At 52.4% G+C, this 19,341-nt stretch overlaps 4 protein-coding genes across 4 annotated transcripts; 2 read left to right on the top strand and 2 right to left on the bottom strand.

The window, feature by feature from the left end:
* Window positions 1-2,227: 2,227 nt before the first annotated feature.
* On the top strand, window positions 2,228-3,191 carry BDP81DRAFT_493929 (uncharacterized protein; the record flags this gene model as incomplete). The annotated part of the gene is made up of 2 exons (XM_060595371.1): window positions 2,228-2,964; window positions 3,003-3,191. The coding sequence occupies exons 1-2, from the start codon at window positions 2,539-2,541 to the stop codon at window positions 3,189-3,191; spliced, it is 615 nt and encodes a 204-aa protein (XP_060443160.1). The 5' UTR covers window positions 2,228-2,538.
* Window positions 3,192-5,251: 2,060 nt separating this feature from the next.
* BDP81DRAFT_60648 (velvet factor-domain-containing protein) lies at window positions 5,252-6,766 on the bottom strand. Its single transcript, XM_060596044.1, has 4 exons — window positions 6,568-6,766; window positions 6,430-6,512; window positions 6,293-6,376; window positions 5,252-6,222 (listed from the first exon to the last, which is right to left on the bottom strand). Exons 1-4 carry the CDS (start codon window positions 6,618-6,620, stop codon window positions 5,267-5,269), a joined length of 1,176 nt encoding a protein of 391 aa, XP_060443159.1. The 5' UTR covers window positions 6,621-6,766; the 3' UTR covers window positions 5,252-5,266.
* Window positions 6,767-11,801: 5,035 nt separating this feature from the next.
* Window positions 11,802-13,385, bottom strand: BDP81DRAFT_493924 (uncharacterized protein; the record flags this gene model as incomplete). The annotated part of the gene is made up of 6 exons (XM_060595370.1): window positions 12,925-13,385; window positions 12,583-12,724; window positions 12,249-12,441; window positions 12,016-12,108; window positions 11,923-11,983; window positions 11,802-11,840 (listed from the first exon to the last, which is right to left on the bottom strand). Exons 1-6 carry the CDS (start codon window positions 13,078-13,080, stop codon window positions 11,802-11,804), a joined length of 684 nt encoding a protein of 227 aa, XP_060443158.1. The 5' UTR covers window positions 13,081-13,385.
* Window positions 13,386-14,330, top strand: BDP81DRAFT_60627 (uncharacterized protein). The gene has a single exon (XM_060596043.1). The coding sequence runs from the start codon at window positions 13,591-13,593 to the stop codon at window positions 14,182-14,184; it is 594 nt and encodes a 197-aa protein (XP_060443157.1). The 5' UTR covers window positions 13,386-13,590; the 3' UTR covers window positions 14,185-14,330.
* Window positions 14,331-19,341: the final 5,011 nt, after the last annotated feature.

Here is a 19,341-nt window from a genome sequence, read left to right as displayed (position 1 = left end):
CGTATCTGCCCGTGATGCGGCTAAAAAGTGTCATCCGGTATTGAGACGCGTGAAGATGGGACGACGATCAAGCAACACCTTAGACTTGGGCCTAGAGGGACAGTAGAGGCCTCGACCACGCATCTTGAGAGACAGGGAACTGCGGGCGTTCAACCAGTCAATTTGGCAATTTCTCCCCTTCAACCTTCAAGATGTCTAGTTCGGAAACCTTTGAGCCTAATTGAGGAATATGCTTCAAATGCCGGATTACCAATCCGGACATCTGTCTGCTCGGAATGGCCGAGTTGGAAAATGTCCGACGGCAGACAAGACTTCTGACCGTTGGAAGCCAGGTATTGTCTATACGAGCCGTGGGCATTCCGAATGCCTTTTCGGTGAATTTTGGGACCTTATCCGGTGGTCTTTTGCATGGGATGCTTGTTCAGACTTTAGACCAGCTGCAATCCTCCAGTATAACCGACTTCCGTACGGAGTATTCAGCGCGGCGCTGGCGCCGATGATGTGGGGCTTCTAGGCCGAGGAAGTCCGGTCCATCGCCGGATTCTCTAAATTAGGATTCCGAAATTTTCATATCACGCTTTCTGGCCTGTTCCTTTTCATCACGGCGTCGATGACTCGAATCGTAAATGATGTTGATTCCGAGTAGACTGCGGCTGGACGCGGTCGGTGCCAACACATGTCGGGACACCAAATATCCGGCACTGATGGATAACCTTCCCGCAGCTATTTTCGAGACTCTGTGAGGCAACTCTCTCTTGCAATTCCGGCCGGCAAAGGTCTCCCGGGAAGGTCTGTGTTGACGTGACATGCCGTGTGTGATCGTCCGGCTTGTAGCATACAAGTCCATGCGCTTCTTGGATGAGCATTACCTGTGCTTTCTGGATGTTACCTAAGATCTGGAGGCTGATCGGTGTAGGTGCACGATGCACCTAGACCAGGCGTTGGTGGGAGAGAGAGATCGCTAGATACGACTTTGCAATCCGGTAGCTCTTTGAATCAATTTTGAGTACTACCCGAGGTAAGGTACTTAAGAGAAAAATGTTTGACTTAAGGCAAATTGGAAAGACGCATACCAGGCCAATGATACTACGATTACGGATCACATACCCTACCGTCGTTCCATTACGCAAGATAGTTGGATGCACCTAGGATAGGCTTATGACATGATCAAAACTACTACAAATGAAGCCAGTCTGTAACCGTTAGATATTAGAATCCAGCTTCGCGAGCATTTTGCCTGGGTTATAGGCACTAAAGCTTCTTGGCCATACAGGGACTAGACAGCTCCAAGACTACTCGCCAGGAAGCGGCAAGGTCTAATGCAAAAACTCTTTCAAACTTGCAAAAGAAGTCTATTCAGTACGTCCAATAGTGTTTCCAAATCGCCATCCTTCTCTTCTTGACGTTTCAGAGGAGTTGCGTATTCATGCCTTAATTACTATGTGGCAATGCTCTACTGGCCTCGAAGCGCGCCAGCGTCTTGATCAAGAAGTTATCAATCTTCGAAGGGATTTGGTTTCGGTCCATCTGACTTCCCGCCCTGCTGTCAAAAAAAGAACATTTGCGTCAAGAGGCCTCTCCATGCATGATCGACCGGATGCTTCCTTTCAAATCCATGCATCGAGTACTCTCGAGATCCGAGATGGCAATGCTAGTGGCCAGGGGCATATGAGACTGAAAGTCGGACGGAACTCTCGGGCGCACTGATGATCGCGATGATAGGTAGCTACCATATACGGCTCACAACTTCAGGAACCTCACCTTACCCTCGTCCCCAGAACGCCCTATATTATCGGCGGAAGGGACTTCCAAGAAGGTTCATCGAAAGCGCCAGTTTTGCGATCGCGAGTAAAAGCCTGGAATTCTTTAATTTCCTCTCTCGGTCTCGGTCGGTCAAATCTAGAATTTGTAGAAAAACTCAAACTAAACTTTCTTTGATTGAGAGGTCCTCCATCTGAGGATTTGAAGAACTGTGTAGAGACATGACGCGATGCAAACTTCTACACAAGGACCCGCGCGGCAAAGTGTCAATATCGCAGAAGAGACAACGAAGTGGTTCATTGCTGTGTGATCGACCGGATATTGCCACCCAGCATTCAAGCGCCTCGAAACGCACGTCATGGTCGATCGATAGCCCATACGTTGATGGGGTGTTCATCTGGAGATGAGACGAATAAACGGTGAGGGGTAGTCAAGGGGTGTACTCAAATCTCACCAAGGCCTCTCATGCGTCATGTCGGATTTTCCGAAGTGCCCAGACTTTCGTGGCCTGAGAATCGCAATCCCATAAGAGTTCCAGACGTGAGGCGCAGGGTGTCAGGATATCTGCGTGATCACCAACCTTCCCAGCTGCAGATCACGGGTGAACGGTGTGGTGGGTAGGGTGAAGTTTGTGAACGGCATGGATGCAGGCCTCACATTCCGGAGTTCGGATACAGTCTCAGTGAGAAATCGGTGAACATCTCGGTACGTCGGATCACGAAAGAGCCGCATGAAGGTCCCGAGTGTGATGTGTTGACAAGGTGGTGATTGATCGCCATGATCTCCGTCGGGATGAGGCGGCTGCGCCATCCGGCCCGGGTTTGCATCTTGGCTCATGGGATGCGACCAGGTGCCAGGAGGCGGCGGATTGGCATCATTTCACATCATGTCAGAAAGATGACCGCTGACAGAAGCCTTTGTGATAGTCTGCGGCGAGACATTGATGAGATGTTCTCATTGATAGAGGTCGTCGTCATGTCGAGGTTGAAGTTGAGTTGGTGGTGTGGAGTGAGAGTGAGACGAGGTGCCGGGAACTGGGCATGTGTTACAGATTCCCTCCCCGCACACAGGGACCCCGCGGCCTGTCAGACGCAGCCCCGCGCCGCCCCTCCATCGTGCGGGGAGAGCAGCTGCAAACTGCCCGCATCGCCGCAGAACCTCACCACCACCTTACAACTTCACTCCATCTTGCTTGGACTCAAAGTGAGTGGTTCAATTGACCGTTACTTGTCACTTTCTAGACCAAGTGTCTCGATCCTGCCGCATCACCATTCTCATGGCTCACTAAGCCGTTTCATGTCAGTCTTACAGACACTAAAGCAGGTTACACGATGTACTTTACATCGCACACGTGCGCGCCGACGACACAACCAAGTTCAACCACCACACGGCTCACGATGAACACCAAGAGCCTGGTGCACCCGCAGTAGGCTTGAACTCAAAGGCAGCCAAAGTACACCATGTGCAGCAGTCGTCACGCGTAGAAACCAACTGTCTGGTTGCACCCATCATAAATGGTGATAATTGACCTTCGTGACATGCCTTAGCCTCGTAGGGCTGGATTTAGATGACCCATTGCATGAGGGCTGCCGGTTAGAGATGCTTCCAAACTTTGTATTCACCTTGTTTGAACCTCACAATGTTTTCACCGGAAGCAATCTGAGACCGAATTCTATTGATGACCTGACAAGCATTTACCTACTCCTTCTCCCGAGAAGAACCTCGGTCACGCGTGAGCAATCACATTCTTGAATGAAAGTCCTTAACCCGCCCGAGCTACGTCGCTAAGCCGAGACCGAGGCAATGGTCTCAGGAGTGCGAAATAATTGCGCGGTTTCCGTGGGCTAAGTCATCACTCGATCTCAATGCGCAATGTTACGTTCCTCAATCGAACGTCAATGCTTCTCTTACGTTACTCAATACCTAAGATGTCAATGACCCTATTACGAAATAATGTCGCTCAAAGTCTGAGGCATATTCCAGGCCCATGAACAAAAAAATTCAACGTGCACTCATCCGATATCAACCTTACTAGCACCGTACCTCATGTACCTTACCTTACGTGAAACCCCCCATCCGACAGCCCCAAAAACCACAGAGCCAGAAAATCAATACCCCTACGAGCCAAAACGCGGGATTATATCACTCATCGACCCTTCATTCCCTTAGCCAATCCTACACACACTAGTATCAATCCGTCGAAATCTGCTCATACGAACGGATCCATCCCTATTGACATTCCCCAGCATACCTGTAGGCACCAAGCGTAAGGTAAGGCACACCGTGATGGGGGTCCCCACAAGGCCCCACAACCCCAACACCCGGCCGGGCGCCCGGCCCTCCGAAATGCCGCCGGACAGCCGTAACGCAAGGTACCTGACGCCGCAACCTGGCCGCAGCACCACACCAGTGACCAAAACCATGACACACCAACACACATACCACTTACACCAGACACACGCACCCACGCACCTACGCACCCTCGCCGATATCCGAAACGGCATCTTCCGACAACAATACAAAATGGACACAGCACATACCTAGTCCGGATACGCCAGAGTCCTGACACATTTTGACACCTCCCTTGAATGCTTGGCACTTGATAGCTTGGCAAAACTTGCCCCCTCCCTCCCTTTCTTGTTCCATTCTAGTCCCTGAAAGGCTGAAAGGCTGAGGGCCTGAACTCCAATCAACTCTCCTCACGCCCTATCCTGACATGCCCTGCCCCCTTCCACTCCACACCCCCCCCTGACTGCTAGGTACCTTATGCTGTTGTCTGCCGTAGCCTGTCTCGTTTCAAGTAGCACCAGTGCGGGGATCGCGGTCTCTGCTGTCTGCCTGTGAGGTACCAAGGTCTATTTGTCGTGCATTATGAGGAAATTTGTGGCGGGCAGGGGTCCGTTCCAACACACTTGGAAAGTCTAATAGCGCGCTCCGTAGACATTCGGGCTAATGGCGCAAGGATTCCTGTCGGAGGGCCGCTCCGTCGAGCAACCAGGGCCCTGGGTTATTCGGTACCTTACGGCGCTGACTATAGTTTACCTAGTCTCCTGGTTTTGGTCTTGCTGTATTATTCAGAAGAAATGGCCAGCACACCGTGGAAGGTATGGATGAACAAAAACCGTGATTCCTACTGACAAAGTCTAAAGTGATGACTTGCTTGAGATTCCATACCGCTCTATGCTCCTGCTGCGCCACCACTGTGCTACCAACCAATGCCCGTTGAAAGAATCCCAAGGGTATCTTGTCCTCTGTTGAAGCCTTCGAAACCACCAACGCCGGATCGACCCATAGCCAGCAACTGTGCCTGGTGTTATGCAATGTCGCTTGAACTAATACCCCCTTTTGACAACCCTCACAAATGTGCACCAAGCCAAACAATAAACCAAAATATCCACCATACTGATGTTTCCACTCCAGCCTCGTCTGGAGACCGGTTGAGCTCTTGCTGTTCACCTGAACTCCCATGCCCTTAGCCTGCCTCTCGACCCGTAGCTCCAGCCTCCTAGCTCTGTCCATGGCCATGTCCGTGGCTATTGATCCTACTATCCGAGTCCCTCTCCCAGTATTGGTCAGTCTTGTAAGGCTGGTGAGGCTGCGGAAAAAAAGCGTCCCCCAAGTTGTGTTGGGTTGCCGTATAATCGTAGAGGCCCGAGTCAAGCCGATAGTACGTGGGGGTCACCAAGTCTGGGCTCTGCGTAGGCGAAGTCGATGGAAGCGATGCAACCGATAGTCCAGAAGATGGCGTTGGTGGCGGATACACTGACGAATGCGACAACTGCATGCTCATTATTCCCGGCATGGAATGTGCCATCAATGGCTGTGGATGCGCGTAGCTGACCGCCTGGACTTGATGTCGATTCGCCTGTTGCATTATTGTTACCGCGGGCGCTTGCCCGCCTCCGTGAGAAGAAGATGCAGGACTGGGAACTCCCGTGGCCGAGCCCCCGTGAGAGAAGCCCTGCTGCTGTGCAATGTCTTTTGGGCGACGGGCTTGCTGTGTTAGCTGAGCCATACCCTGACGTTGCCTGACATTGCGCATTTGGTCGGAGTCCATGCCGTATTGGAACTGTCGTTTGCGATTTTTGACAACTTGGGAATCTTTCCGGATCCGCAGACGGCAGCCTTGATCGCTGAGATGGCGGGTCAAATCAGTTGAAGAGCTCATTCCAGGGTACGACCGCGCCGTGTGAACTTGGAAGCCGTGGGACTCCATCTCCGTCATGAAGTATACCTCGCCGCCCTTCATGTTGTACAGGGCGAATCTCAGCTTAAAGAAACCCTCCATCTTAACAGAGAGGTCGGGGAAAACAAAGTAGCCTTCGTCCTTGCCCTCGATGCTCTTGTACTTTTGCAAAGAGGAGACAGTCGATCCCACCAACCCTTTTGCACAGGTCTCGGGGTCCATTTTGGTTTTCTTATCGCCGGGCTTGAGGTAAACTTGGACGAACAAGCTAGGGCCTGTTGCACGATTAGCATCCTCCAAGCTTGGGTCGCAGGCAGGAACGAGGAAGAGGATCTCGTAGCTTACTCGACAGAATGAAGTTTGCGTAATTTTGGTTGTGATTCCTTAGGTCGATTTGGAGAATCGGCGGAGGGTCAATAGGTTTACGGTCTGCGACTTTGTATTAGGTGACTATCGGGTAGCATCGTTGAGCGAAGACGAACCTTTCTCTTTGCCAGTTGCTACTTTGGCGTGCTGTGGCGCTTGAGCGATGGCCAGACGCAACGATTCCTTGTCCCTCATAATGCTGGGACTTGTCAGCTCCTTTTCCCAGACACCCTGATATTATGTCTTGAACATACTCTTGAGGGTCGGGAGTCGGACCCGTGTGCCAACTGGATTGGTAAGACGACATCTGTGTGTTTCTTTTGCTGGTCTGATTTGAGTAACGATATGTTTCGTGGTGAGGTGTCCCAAGGGTTGCTGTTCCTTGGTAGAAAAGAAATATTTCGTCTCTTATATCCAGAAGATATCCAGATGTATCGGAGATAGGGGCAGTTCGTTCGATGTTGGCCCAGTGAAAGGTGCGGCAGCGTAGGTTTGATACTCGTTAGGTTACCTTGCCGTGGTGGCGGAAGAGTTTTGTATCTCCGAAGTAGGCGACGTAGTACGAAAGACGAGAAGTGATTGTTCGAGGAGCCCGTTTGATGATTTGCGAAGAGGCGTTGATGTTGGATACCGTTCGGCGAAGCTTATCTGACACGATACGTGACAGCGACAAGTGGTGGAAGAAGTACAACTGGTGTGGGAAGAGGAGATTTAATGCGACAAAGAAGTTGATGGTAAGACCCCTGCCAGACGATGGTAGCCCGAAGCACAGTACCAGGCGCAGATCCCTCGAGGTGGGACACAGGACAGCAACAGGGGAGACTGATCGGAATGTTCCTGTGCGGAGGGGCAACAAGAGGAGAGTTGGAGGGTACGAGGCAATAGTAGTGCCAGTGTATCTAAGAAAGCGGCTCTTTCCTACTTTCTAAGTGGTCAGCGACAACGACCTCTCTCTCTGCATATCCACACAGACACAGCATGTGCTGGTGATATAGACAGGGTCTGGCCTACCTATGCAAAAGCAAGCTACACCCGTCCCTAGCGGTCGAGGAGCTCAGTGGTACGTCAACAGCACCGTGGCAGAAATGGACAGTTCGACCTCCACGACGAGTGGCGCGTAGCGGGCGCACCAAGTGTTGCGCGTGTACTTGCCCGCGGTTTCTGCGACCACCAAAACGCCACCTAAACGTCTTTTCTCATGAAGCTGCCGAGTGTTGAGTTTCGATTATCGAGTGTCAAGTGTCGAGTAAGATCGAGGTTATTGCGACGAGAGAAAGAAATGGGAAAGGGAGCAGAAGGACTCGGAAGAAGATCCGAGATGGTATGCCGTCGAACCTGGTGCGGTAAATAGATGGTTGATGAAAATGCAACTAGGAGGTAAAGCAGTGATCTTGATATAAAGTCGGGCAGGCCAACTAGGTCTCAATGGCCCTGGAAGCTGTTGTCGGGATCAGGAAAAGACGGGTGGAGCAGAAGAGGGTACCGTACCTCAGGGGCCGCATGAAGGGGCGTGTACAAGATGGAGGAGACGTTTGGAGATGGGAAGGAGGCGTCCAACGACCGGGACTGGAACTGGGAGTATGGGATTAGGACTGGGAATACTAAGAAAAGAAAACGGTCAGCCAAGCTGTGAGCACTGAGCAAAAGAGAAGCTTGGGGGTGGGGTGTGCCGAGGAAGAACAGGTCTCCGTCTCCCCAACCTGCCTCGCCTTGAACCCTGCCCCAAGAGACGAGACGGTTTACTTGGCCAATGCTTGCCTGTTTCTTCTCTGGCAGGACTATCCGTACGGATACAGCAAGATGGAGGATGAATGGGAGTGGGAGTAGGAGTGGGAAGGGGGGGTGGCAGTTCAAGGTGGGATGCGATGCACCGTGTCGTACCAATGTATCCCCTTTTCCTTCTCTTTCGGAGGGGCTTTCAGAATATCGGGGATTTCAACCGCGATTTGGAGACGATGACAATGCAAAGAGAAACTCCAAGCCCATGTCTCGATGCCGGACGGTCTAACTTAGGAGCGAACAGTTCGATCGGTCTGCAACAGGATTGACCTCTAAGCTTCAAAGGGGGTGGGCAAGGGCGTAGTCCAGTGGGCAGAGCCAGATGGTAAGCTGGCGTCCGGTTCTATTGTCTTGGTTGACTGTGGGTTGCCAGAATAGGTACTTCCTACACATATCAAGATGCTTGGAGGAACTGGATGCTAAATACTGGACGGGACTCTTGGGGAGATATGGACTAGGCCCAGGCCTTGGTTGCCATCCGGCGGGGGCAGAGGAACTGAGAAGGAGAAGCCGATGAACAATCCCTGTGTCGCTCTGGTCTGTGCCGCGAGGTTCGAGTCTCTTGGCGGAGTCGTCCCTGGTCGTCCCGGATGTGGTCAGTCGACAACCTTCGGCAAGAAGCGACCTGTCAAGCGGAGGTTTGGGGGCGGTCAAGGAAGCCAAGATGACTGGGCTGGACTCGGCTGGGTGGTCTGTCGCGGTGTTCGATTGGAACAGAGCGTATTGTGTTGTGTACCAGATACTGTGAGCGTTCTCAATGACGGCGGTTGATGATTAATACTCAAGATGAGCTTGGTGATGTTGTTGTTGTTGAGCTTGGGTATTCCGATGTATCAAATTTGGGTGCAAGGCGGAAAGTAATCCGAACATAGGGTATGCGTTTTTGCTGCCCAGCTGAGTACTCGTGCCGTCTTGTTGATGAGCAATCGATGACTTGAAGATGAGAAACGACGAGATGAAGAACATGGCCCAGGCCTGAGACGGGCGCGCAGATGAAAGAGAGGCCCGGTCGGATTTAGAAGCAATTTCTGACGGGTCCTGGCCTGCTTTGTGCGTTCATGCGGCGAGAATAAAGAGATGATGATGCAGAACGTCAGACACGGCACGGGTACCGAAGATGGTCGGAGGGGACTTTTGACGGGAGCATTCGAAGAGGGCCTCGCCACATCCGTCGGGATGTCCAAGTGGATCTCATGTAAGGTTAATGCCGGCCAAAGTGAGGGGCTAGTAAACGACGAAATATCAGGCCAGGGAATGGTGAGGAGGAACATGAAAAGGAGAACAGGGCAAAACAGATCTGATATCCATCGGTGGAGAGGAAAAGAAGGAGGTGAAGCGTGAGGCGCGAGGAGAGTAAACGTCAAAGTGACTTGGTACGTTACTCTATCCTACCCTACCTTAGGTAAGAATAAGATACCTCACAGAGTCTTGGATAAATAGACAATGGAAAGAGTCGATTGGCTTGGAGGGAAGAGCAGGAGGAGGACGGGAGAAGGTGGAAGGCGTTCACCTGGCTGAATTGTTCACCTAGGACCTGGTCTCCCGTTCCTACCCTACCTTAGCCTACCTCCCGAGTCCCATGTCAATTCCGTTCAGTCTCTGTAACCGTTCCATGTCGGTATTGCCATTACCCATGCATATCAAAAAGATGGGGAAAGAGACACTGGCAGGCAATACCCAGGTGCATCCACACACCCATTGGCACTATGGAGCAATGGAGCGTGCAGGTAGTGGAATGGCAAGCACGTCTGGATCGACGACCTAATACACCCTGGGTACGTATCCGTATAGAGGTAAGGACCGTAAGGTTAAGAGGGAAAGGGCGTTCAGATGGATCGCGGCGCGAAGGCCGGTTACTTGCTGCGCAGGAAGGATGTCCCTTGAAGGCAAGTGCTGATTGAGACGGGAGATGCGTGGACTACCTGAGTTAAAGGTACCTTGTCAGGCTAAAGTGACTTCAGTCTTTACGAGGAAGCACGGATGGCGGAAGTAGGCGATACTTGGTCCGTCCTCGAGACGGGCGCGGGTGTGTCTGTGTCGTTGGACGCCACAAGTAGACAGGTACCGCGCCATATTAGTCGTAACTTCGTAAGGCAAGGCTGGGCTGGGAAAAGAAGGAATGTACGGAATACTTTCGTCGAGGCAAGTTAAGGAACGGGAAACAGAGCAACAGACCACATTGGGAAAGATGGACCTGGACCTGCCATGCTTCTTCTGCCCTCTCCCACACCTCAAGACCTACCTACGGTATGTTGGCCTTGCCTTAAGGTGTCTCTGCTTCATGTGCTCCATGTGTCCGAGAAAGTACCGACACACGTGTTGGACCGTGTCGAGGTACACCACCATGCGTCAAATGTCTTGTCTCTGCCTCAGGTAACGCAGGTAAGGTAGCCTGATCTGGAGCTAAACTGAGCTAAGGCAGGTGAAGGTGGGTGAAGTAACGCAAGCTGCGTTGGTAGGAGCGAGACTGGACAGGGCGAGCTGCGAGGTGCTGCATCTGTACCTTATCTTAGGTAAGTCACCATGAGGTGGACTGAGTGAGTGGGTGAGTGAGTGACTTGAGACTTTGCAACTTTACCTTAGGTGAGTGGGAGACTGACTGGGAGTAAGTTGGGTGGATGTCGGGAAAAAAGGCAACAAAAAGGCAGGGGAAGATCATTCGGGTGGTAGGGCCTGCATACGGAAATCGTCTCTGCTTTACGGAATACTAGTCTCTGGCATTTGCGTTGCTTCGTGGCTTCGCCTTGCACCCAACGGGAGAATCCCTGCTCTGTCCGGTTATTTTCTGCCCTGTGCAAAGTGTAAATTGTAGTGAATAAGAGACGGCGGGATCCGACAAGATAAACAACAGCCTGTGCCACCATGGATGCATCTCAGATGAATCAGCCCTGGCATAAGGTCCCCTAGGGGTTTACATCCAACTATTACGTGAACGCAAGAGATGGGCCGATTGAGATTCAGTTGAGACAATCTCTTGTCTGTTTTTTTTTTTTTTTTAGTTCTCTTTCAACCTCGATTTCCCCGCGGCATAAATGAATACTCGAGCAACGCGTAGGCACATCATTGCCATTTCTTGACCATCGATGCTGCAAGTCACTGTGCTTTGGCCGTTTCTGCGGAGAGAAGAACATCATCCACGTCCGGGTCCTTTTCTCCTCCCCTTGTTCGCCCCTGGTCACCCCCCACCGCCCATCATCTTCATCCTCTCCTCTGCCTAAACTTCTTTCCTCACAGTTCACTTTTTTGTGTCACCTCTCTGACCTCCCACCTCCCACTGCCTCCGAGCTTTCCACTTCACCCCTTGTCCCCTGACGGGCAGCGAAGACAGCTTGACAAGATCCTTGACGTGTACATTCCTGACCCCTGCACCCCTTGATCTTGCCCCTGGGTGCCGTGCCCGGACCGGAAGTCGACGGCTCCACCCTGCCGTCTGTGCGCGGCGGAAAGAAGAAGTCGTGGCAGGCATCAAGGCATGAATGGAAGCTTCTGAGACACTGCTTGGACAGACGTTGGCTTGACGGGTAAAACGTATTTCCAAGACAAGACAAGATTGACGTTTTTTTTTTCTTCGCATTATCTGTCCGTGTTGATGAAGCGCATGCTTAATCCGAATCTTCAATTGCGCCCTGCCTCGGCCAACGCCGGGCTGCTCCACACGGGGCGGAATGGGCCACACGGGGGGAAACGGGGTAGAGGACCGTGAGTTCTTCTACACAGTAAGTTCTTTGTCAGGACGAGAGAACCTCAGCTGGTATGAAAACAGCACAGACTGATGCTCCATAAAGAATTCGGATATCTGAGATAGATAGCGCCATCTTCCATCAACTTACGTGCACAATGGTCACATAAGGTAGCCATACACACCATCCATCCTTGACGCTTCGATGCCACCTTGGAGACTCGGGTAGCCATTCATACCTTACCTTACTTGACTGCGGTATCTGCCAGGAGTACAGATATCAATGCTGGTGTTGGCAGGACCAGCATCCAAGCGACACGTTGAGGGCCCTGAAGTTCTGAAGCTCCCGAGAGTGGCTCATCTGACAGCTGTCAATGATCCCAGCCTTGCCCGGGCTTGGACCTTGCCCTACCTAACAGCGGTACGTATCCATCGTCGCGCGGCCTAACTGACGAGGAACGGATCAAACAACCTTACCTGTGACCTGACGGATTCAATCTCGCCTTGTTATTACCGCATCTTCTTTCCTTGACCAAGGCGGAAGAGACAAATTCAAGGCACAGACGGAGACGATGCCCGCTCACGACGTGACTCCAGGTCTTGAATTTGTTCCTGCCTTGATTGGTGATACCGTGCGAAAGGAAGCAGCTGGTAGCACGGTGTTCAAACACTACAAGTGGGTTGGTGACCACGGTGCGCAAAAACGGAGGAAAGACGGCACTCCCCTGCTACTTCCTTCCTCGCACAACGACTCGGTGCAGGGCACCTTCACAATGAGGTGCCGATGTGCGGGCCCACCGAGGATACGTACCCAGGTAGTCAGGTATTTCAGACCCATTAAATGTGACATGTCTCCGCTCTTTCTGGTCCTCAGTGTCCATCCCGCTGAGGAAGTGGATGGCACGATGGCTCCGCCGTGTGTTTGCGACTTTGCGAAGTCGTTCGTTCCTTCCCTCTTGTATTTGTAGTAAGTTCTATCGCCCTCTTGCCTAAGATATGTCACCTTGGATTGATCGTGCGCGATCTTCAAAAGAGGCAGGTACAAATCGCTGAGATTAGTGAAATGCCTTTACTTTCCATTGATATATGGCATGGAAGGTACACATCTGCCTCGAACGAAGAACGTAGCTACCTTATTACCTCAGGTACCTACTTGACGCGATACGTCCCAGTCCCAAGGTTGCCGTTGGCTCTTTCTCCCCGTTCCGTCCTTGTCATTCCTTCCATTCCCGGCGTCCCTTTCTCCCAGAATCCCTCCCCATCCCACATCCGCATGAAGAAATTCGGCGCGCACAATCCCATTCTTCATGGCGGGACGTGTTCAAGATGCACAGTTGTTTCGCTTCTGACCTGACTCGACTCTTTTCCGACCAGCCTCTCCTAATCCAAATCTTTGATATTGTCAGCATTCAACCTGTTCTGCAACCTGCCTACCCAATTCGACATCGATGAAACAAATAAACCGTCGTCCTCCGCTCTGGTCCACCTCCAACCCTCGTCCACTTCGGCGCCCTGTCAGTCAGCGCCCGCCCGACATCATCCACCAGAGCACTCACTGGGCAGACGCAAACAGTCTATATGGCTCCGTCACTTGCTTTTATTTCGCATATCACGGCAATGTCCGATGTGCTCTGTTTGGGAGAGGCCTCCGTTGTCATCACCGACGCCATATTATCCTCTCTAGGGTTTCTAAATGGAGGCGTTTGCGGCTTGCCCTGCATGACCCCGGCCTCGCATTGGCCTAGAGTACGCACATCTGCCCCAATAAGCCAGCTCGCGATAGACATCGCTGTCGGACAAAATAAGGAGAATCCCCCGAATGCGTACACGACAGCTATCATTAACAATGGACGACATGAATGCCACTCAGTTTAACCTCCTCGCTCTTGACATCGTGTCTTGGCCGGCGAGCAAACCCTTCGGCGGGGCACCATGGGAGGAGAAGGAGAATTTCCCAACCTGTGAGCAATTACTTGCACCCAGCCCAGCAAACACCCCTTCAAACGAACGCCGCAAGGCTATGCAATACCTAGCAGATTCCTCCTGGAATTCTGCCCACTCGCTCCCCTGCCAATCGCCGACACCTTTACCCCCTCTGCAGGACGATGACCAGGTCGCGCCGCACCAAAGTCCGAGGAGGAGGCGCTGCACTGTCTCGACTGGCATGCCACTGGCCACACGACAAGGCTGCGGAATCTCCAAGTCTCTTGCAGCTGGACTAATGTTTCGCCTCGGCCTGTCAACCATCCCTCAGTCTTCTAGAAGAAGGACTCACAGCTCTATTCCATACCGAGCCCCCTGCACAACCTCCTCCGCCGTAGGCGGGATGGCATCATCCCCCAAATTTCCATCCGCGCCTGCTTATGCAACACTCTTCGACACCTTCGTCGGCAATCTTTCTGGAATACTGTGAAACACCCCTGCAGCGATTTACGGCTTCCAAGAAAAGTCCCCTCGCAATAGGTTCCATGTCCGGCAGGGGATCAGGGGCATGCGGATGAAGAACTATCAGCCGGGTTTCGCTCCGCTGGCCAGTTTCCTCAGAAAAGTCCTCACGCTGGAATGCTCGCAGAGACTATTTCCTAGAGGTCAGAGGAAATCCAATGTCCTCTCCTGCGACGAGAGACGGGAACATAGACAGGAGTGTTGAGCGGCCATAGCACTATCTCTATACAACTTGAGCCTTCATCGGTTCACCACCAGTCTAGCCGTACAGTGAGACATATACGGCCGCTTTTGGCTCGCCATCTCCGCTGTCCGTGGGCCAAATTCGACCCGGTGCCCAAGCGGCGTCCTCTCCAGCACGCTTCGACTGTGTGAAGGCTGCATGCATGCAATCAATGCGTCTAACGTCCGCTATTCTAACTTCCCGGCATATTTCCCGCCAACGGCGTCCGCTGGGCCATGCCGCGCACGGCATTGACACGGGAATTGGATACCCGGCAAGGACGATCAGAACTATGGATAAATAAGTCTGGCTGAATGGCTAACCCGCGGGACGGGAATGGATCGCATTAACAAGCCCTAGAGACGTTCCTTGCAACCCAGGTTCGCATTGTCCGACTCGCAAACCCACCGTGTATGTCGTGCTTCACTGCAATTCCAGCCGCTGTCAGGTGGGTGGCAGCCGATCTTCGATTTGATGCCCGGATGTCATGATGCTATTCGACAGCAGGGTGAAGTGTATGGCAGCTTGACACGGATTGGCGCCTCCGGTCTGCGCTTGTGGGATACAGAAGTCTTGTCGGATCACGATGGGCCATGTTACGAATTCGATGTTCCATGCGCAAGCCGCGTGTATCTTTCTCATCCTGCAAGGCGGGACATGCTTTATGCACTGTTGGCGACTGCGTATTTTAGTAGGTTAGATCTACCAGTGATGCGCTTTTCCGCTCTTCTATCCGTACTTCGCTCGCATCATTCGGCATTTGATCACTGACTGCACTTGAATTCGATGACAGTCATGCCGTATGGAGTCTTGCGGATGTCTCCAGCAGCGTGGTGCTGATCGGCTTTGTGACCCACTGCTTCATTTCATTCTACACCCTCCACCCACAACCCGAAAAACTTGCACTCGGCCGACCGACGAGGGGCATTCCTTTTTCACGTTGAAATACAGCTCGAAATGTCAACAACGAAACGTTCTGCTGTGCAAGACTCCGGGCTCAACGCTACACTGTCATTCGATGCCAGATACCTAGCCAAAGATCTCTTCGGCCTCGAAAGCATACCCGATTATGCCTGACGTTGGACAACTTGATATTTGACTTGCGAGCATCACCAGTCTACAGTTTGCTTGCGGGGGAATTGCCGGTTTGGATATGAAGAGATTGGCAATCTCTTACATCTGACCGAATGTCACGGCAATAATTCTGCTCGTCCAGAGGCTTTGTTATGGCCCAGGGTCTCGGCAGCTGACATGCGAAACAGGTTGTTCAACTAAGACCTCTCTCTATGACAGGATGACATATCCGAGTCTGCCGCTGCTCATGTGTGCACACCTAATGCGCCCTCTGAACGATACCTATCAAGAACCTGTGCATGATCCGCGGCTACTTGCGGCGCTTGTTGGCATACCGAACCAGTCCAATAACAAGGACATACCTCGGCTCAGACACGAACAAAACTAGACATAACATCAGTCAAGTCTAGTCTAGTCTAGCTTTGATCGGAATCTTGAAATTCCAAAAGGTCTCAACCTTATTCGGACGACTTTGCGTTACCCATGATCGTCGCCAGCGACAAATTGACAGTATGGCGCGGCTGCTCGGTGCTGGCAGTGGTTTTGCACCTGTCTGTCGACTCAACGCCTTGCGGGCTGTGGTTCGTTGCGGAGGACAAGGTCGCCCTTGCAAACTCAATCTCGTTTGGACGCTCTTTGGGGACCCATTTCACGAATCGCAAAGTTCCGTTGAAGAAGGGGCCAATAGCCCAGGTTGTCAGGAACGTTTGACGCGGCCCACTAGAAACCCTGAGCCTGTCATCCGGTCTGTCAGTGTCGCACCCCCAATGTCACGTCAATCTGGCCAACCACCCTCGTCGCTCCTCACTCAAAGAGCCCACGTCGGTTCAAGGCTCCCGACAAGTCTTCCGAGCGCGAGAGAAGCCAGAAGACGGTTGGCTAGGGGGGGGGGGAAGAGGATCGGTCGCTAGACACTGGTAGAGGTGGCTGTTGATGGACGGATACAACCCTCAAAAGCGAAGTGTGTGTCACCTACGACGTTACAGGCAACATGGGGAAATGAAGACTGGGTCTTTGCGAAATTATATGATGGAACATGTCTGCACAGAAAACGGCCAAGATCCAGCAATGGAATTTGGGCCAGGTTGCAATCGACGAGGTTGACAGTCAACCGTTGACCACATGCAGCCCCGTTTGCTGCATCGCTATCGGCCGGTCATCGTCGCCAAATAGACGAATCTCCGAACTCAAGCAACAACGTCGTTCGAGCTCCGAGGACCCCAGAGAACCCATGGCGTCTTTGTTCTAACGTGAGCCCCATGTTTCATGCACAATTGGGATTGCCGCCGTGTTTTGGCTATTTTCGGCTCGCCTGATGAATGTTTCGAGCCTCTCCTTCTGCACGCGTTGTCGCAAAAGCTCCAGGCGCCTGCGCCGAATCAATATTGAAGTTGGAAAAGTAGGCGACACTGGGGACAGAGACAAGTTACATATAGCAAGGCTTACTTACCTACAGATACTATGGGATCGCGCTGGCCTCGCCATGCCTTGCAGTTCCTCGGGGCGTCTGGCGTCATTTGCGAGGGTCAGTGCCGACAGCGTGCCACAGCCGTGAATTGGCTGGTTCTACCATAGGTGCAATGCGGAGTGCAGACGACCAAAGGGGCCATCTCATGCACAACTTAGGCATCGTCGGGATGATCTTCCTGTGTAGGAACCGCTGTGAGCCATTCACCAAACCTTCTACTTTGTACACGGTAGGTAAGTGGCCGTATTGAGGATGCCATGCACCAACACAACCCAGATGTTGTTAGCTACGCCTTTTGCAGCCGACAGCCGGGACTATCAGCACCAGCACAGGACTAGGACGGCATTCTCGCACACAATACATCTCCAGCAGCGGCCTTTCATGTCTTCTGCGGCCACTGATGCGGCCAACGGAGAACCCGCGCACCAGCGGCCCCCTGAGTCAATTGGTGTCAAGCTTGCATGTTCGATATTACACTGCAGCAGAAGCATGCCAGCCAGCCGCCACCCCAATCTCCTGGTCGGGTCCGGGTCCCCGCGCCCAAATTGCATGTGCTTTTCTGGCACTTCTTCCGAGCTTCCCACAGTGGAAGCGCAAGTCGGCACCGATTCACTGTTGTCGGCCAAAACTTCGCTTTGCATCTGAAGCTAGATAGTGTCCGGGTCGTCGGGCGGGACACGGCTCGCTAGCAGGTGGCCCGGTCGACAAGTGCCCTGCTATGCCAATCTTTGACGATGTCCGGTACCAAGGCAACACCCTCGGAGACCGTTGAAGCACAACCAATATTCCCAGATTCTACCTTGCTTTTCTTGGTCCACCTCCATCTAGATTCCTAGCCTCTAGGCCAGAAAGCCGGGCGAAGCATCGTATCCAGCCCAGGCCACTTCCTCGTCACCCGCATCCTTCTGAACCCAAGCTACTGTAGGCAATGAGGTAGATCGACTCGGGCGACCTAACTTGAAGTTTGTTCTCACCGTTTCTCCGCATTGCACACCGTGCGCACCGTCAATTGACTGTAGTTCTCATGCGTGCTCTCCCCCAGGCGGCCCAATTTCCTCATCACCAACCGAACCGAGGCGCACTCGAAGTCTCGAACACACCTTGCTGTTTGCCCCTCTTCTTGGACAAATACCGGCGATGGATCCGGAGATTTAATTGTTTCGTTTCGTTTGAACTCGGTTGGAAACATGTCTTGGATCAATTAGCACAAAACCGAAGTGTCCTCAAATCACCGCTTGTGGGACCAGACAGCGTACATGCATCATCGTACGGCTTGGTAGGCGAGAGAATCCGTCGATTCCACAATCAGGGTCACAGTTGCACTTTCACGGCGGTTCATCAAGCCGCCGTTACATCGCGCTTAGAATCGGGTTGCCCAACAGAGCACTAGGGCGCTAACAATCTCACGAGCCCCAGACTCAGAGCCCAGAGGCTAGAGGTGCTCCGTACCTACAGATACGACCAGCAATAAATGGAGCACAATCGAGCCATGACCAATACTGCATCTTCGGGTCCGGTGGAGATTGGAGTCTAGGTTTGCAGGTCTACCAAGGCAAGATGCTGGTTCAATATGGTTTTCTCGTGTCATTGGAAATTTCTGAAAATGTCATGCGGCCACGGTTATGCTGCCATGACACTGTGCAGAAAAGAAACCATGACAAGTTTGATGTTCTAGTTGTACAAAGTCTAACTGCCCGCTTCAATGCATAGTTGAGACGACAGCGACCAAACGTACCGCAGCCTCAACTGATCATCGGCCAACGACTGATATCGAATGTCTAACAGCCGTTGAGACAAGCCAGCCACCGATCGGATCGTCGTTTATTGGCCACCGTGGGGAGAAGGGGGCCACGGCTCCGATCAGTCATCTACTAACGGCTTTCACAATCGGGGAATGTGACGAATCAAGGTGACGTGCTTTAGCAACTGCAGCGGAACATCCGCGGCCAGATTTGGCGCAAAGGTTGTGTGGTATTTTATGTCGCCTTGCCAAGATGTACCGATGGAATAAGTTGGGACGAGATGTGTTTTGAGACTGAGCTTTGAACCCATCGTACTCCCACTCGGCCGCGTTGATCCGCCACCTAACTAGATATGCGGGCAGTTTCGAATGCTGTCTAGATCCTCAGTCTCTCCCAGGAAGGACCATGCTGGCTAGGGCCAACTAGTGACGGATTTCCACCATCACTTGGGCTATACACTCCCGGGGCGTGTTCGGCATAGGAGATTCACTTATTCTCTCTAATTGTGACCTTGGCGGTGCGACCAAGACGTCTCTCTTGCTGCTTGCAGAGATCGCGGAACGTGGCGGTAAAATGACGATGCGGAACTCAGTCAATGAAACACCCGGAGCACAGATC

Source organism: Colletotrichum phormii (genome assembly GCF_030913505.1).
Source record: "Colletotrichum phormii strain CBS 102054 chromosome Unknown BDP81scaffold_15, whole genome shotgun sequence".
Classification (NCBI taxonomy): Eukaryota; Fungi; Ascomycota; class Sordariomycetes; order Glomerellales; family Glomerellaceae; genus Colletotrichum; species Colletotrichum phormii.
The sequence above is the reverse complement of the archived record's forward strand: the minus strand, read 5'-3'. Positions and strand labels throughout refer to the sequence as shown.

Bases quoted from the DNA above. Each gene is read 5' to 3' on its own strand.
- BDP81DRAFT_60648 (XM_060596044.1), bottom strand. From the start codon at position 6,620: ATGTCGTCTTACCAATCCAGTTGGCACACGGGTCCGACTCCCGACCCT. The intron at 6,513-6,567 runs GTATGTTCAAGA...GACAAGTCCCAG, and splicing joins CCGACTCCCGACCCTCAAGA to CATTATGAGGGACAAGGAAT. The intron at 6,377-6,429 runs GTTCGTCTTCGC...ACAAAGTCGCAG, and splicing joins AGCAACTGGCAAAGAGAAAG to ACCGTAAACCTATTGACCCT.
- BDP81DRAFT_60627 (XM_060596043.1), top strand. From the start codon at position 13,591: ATGCGTACACGACAGCTATCATTAACAATGGACGACATGAATGCCACT.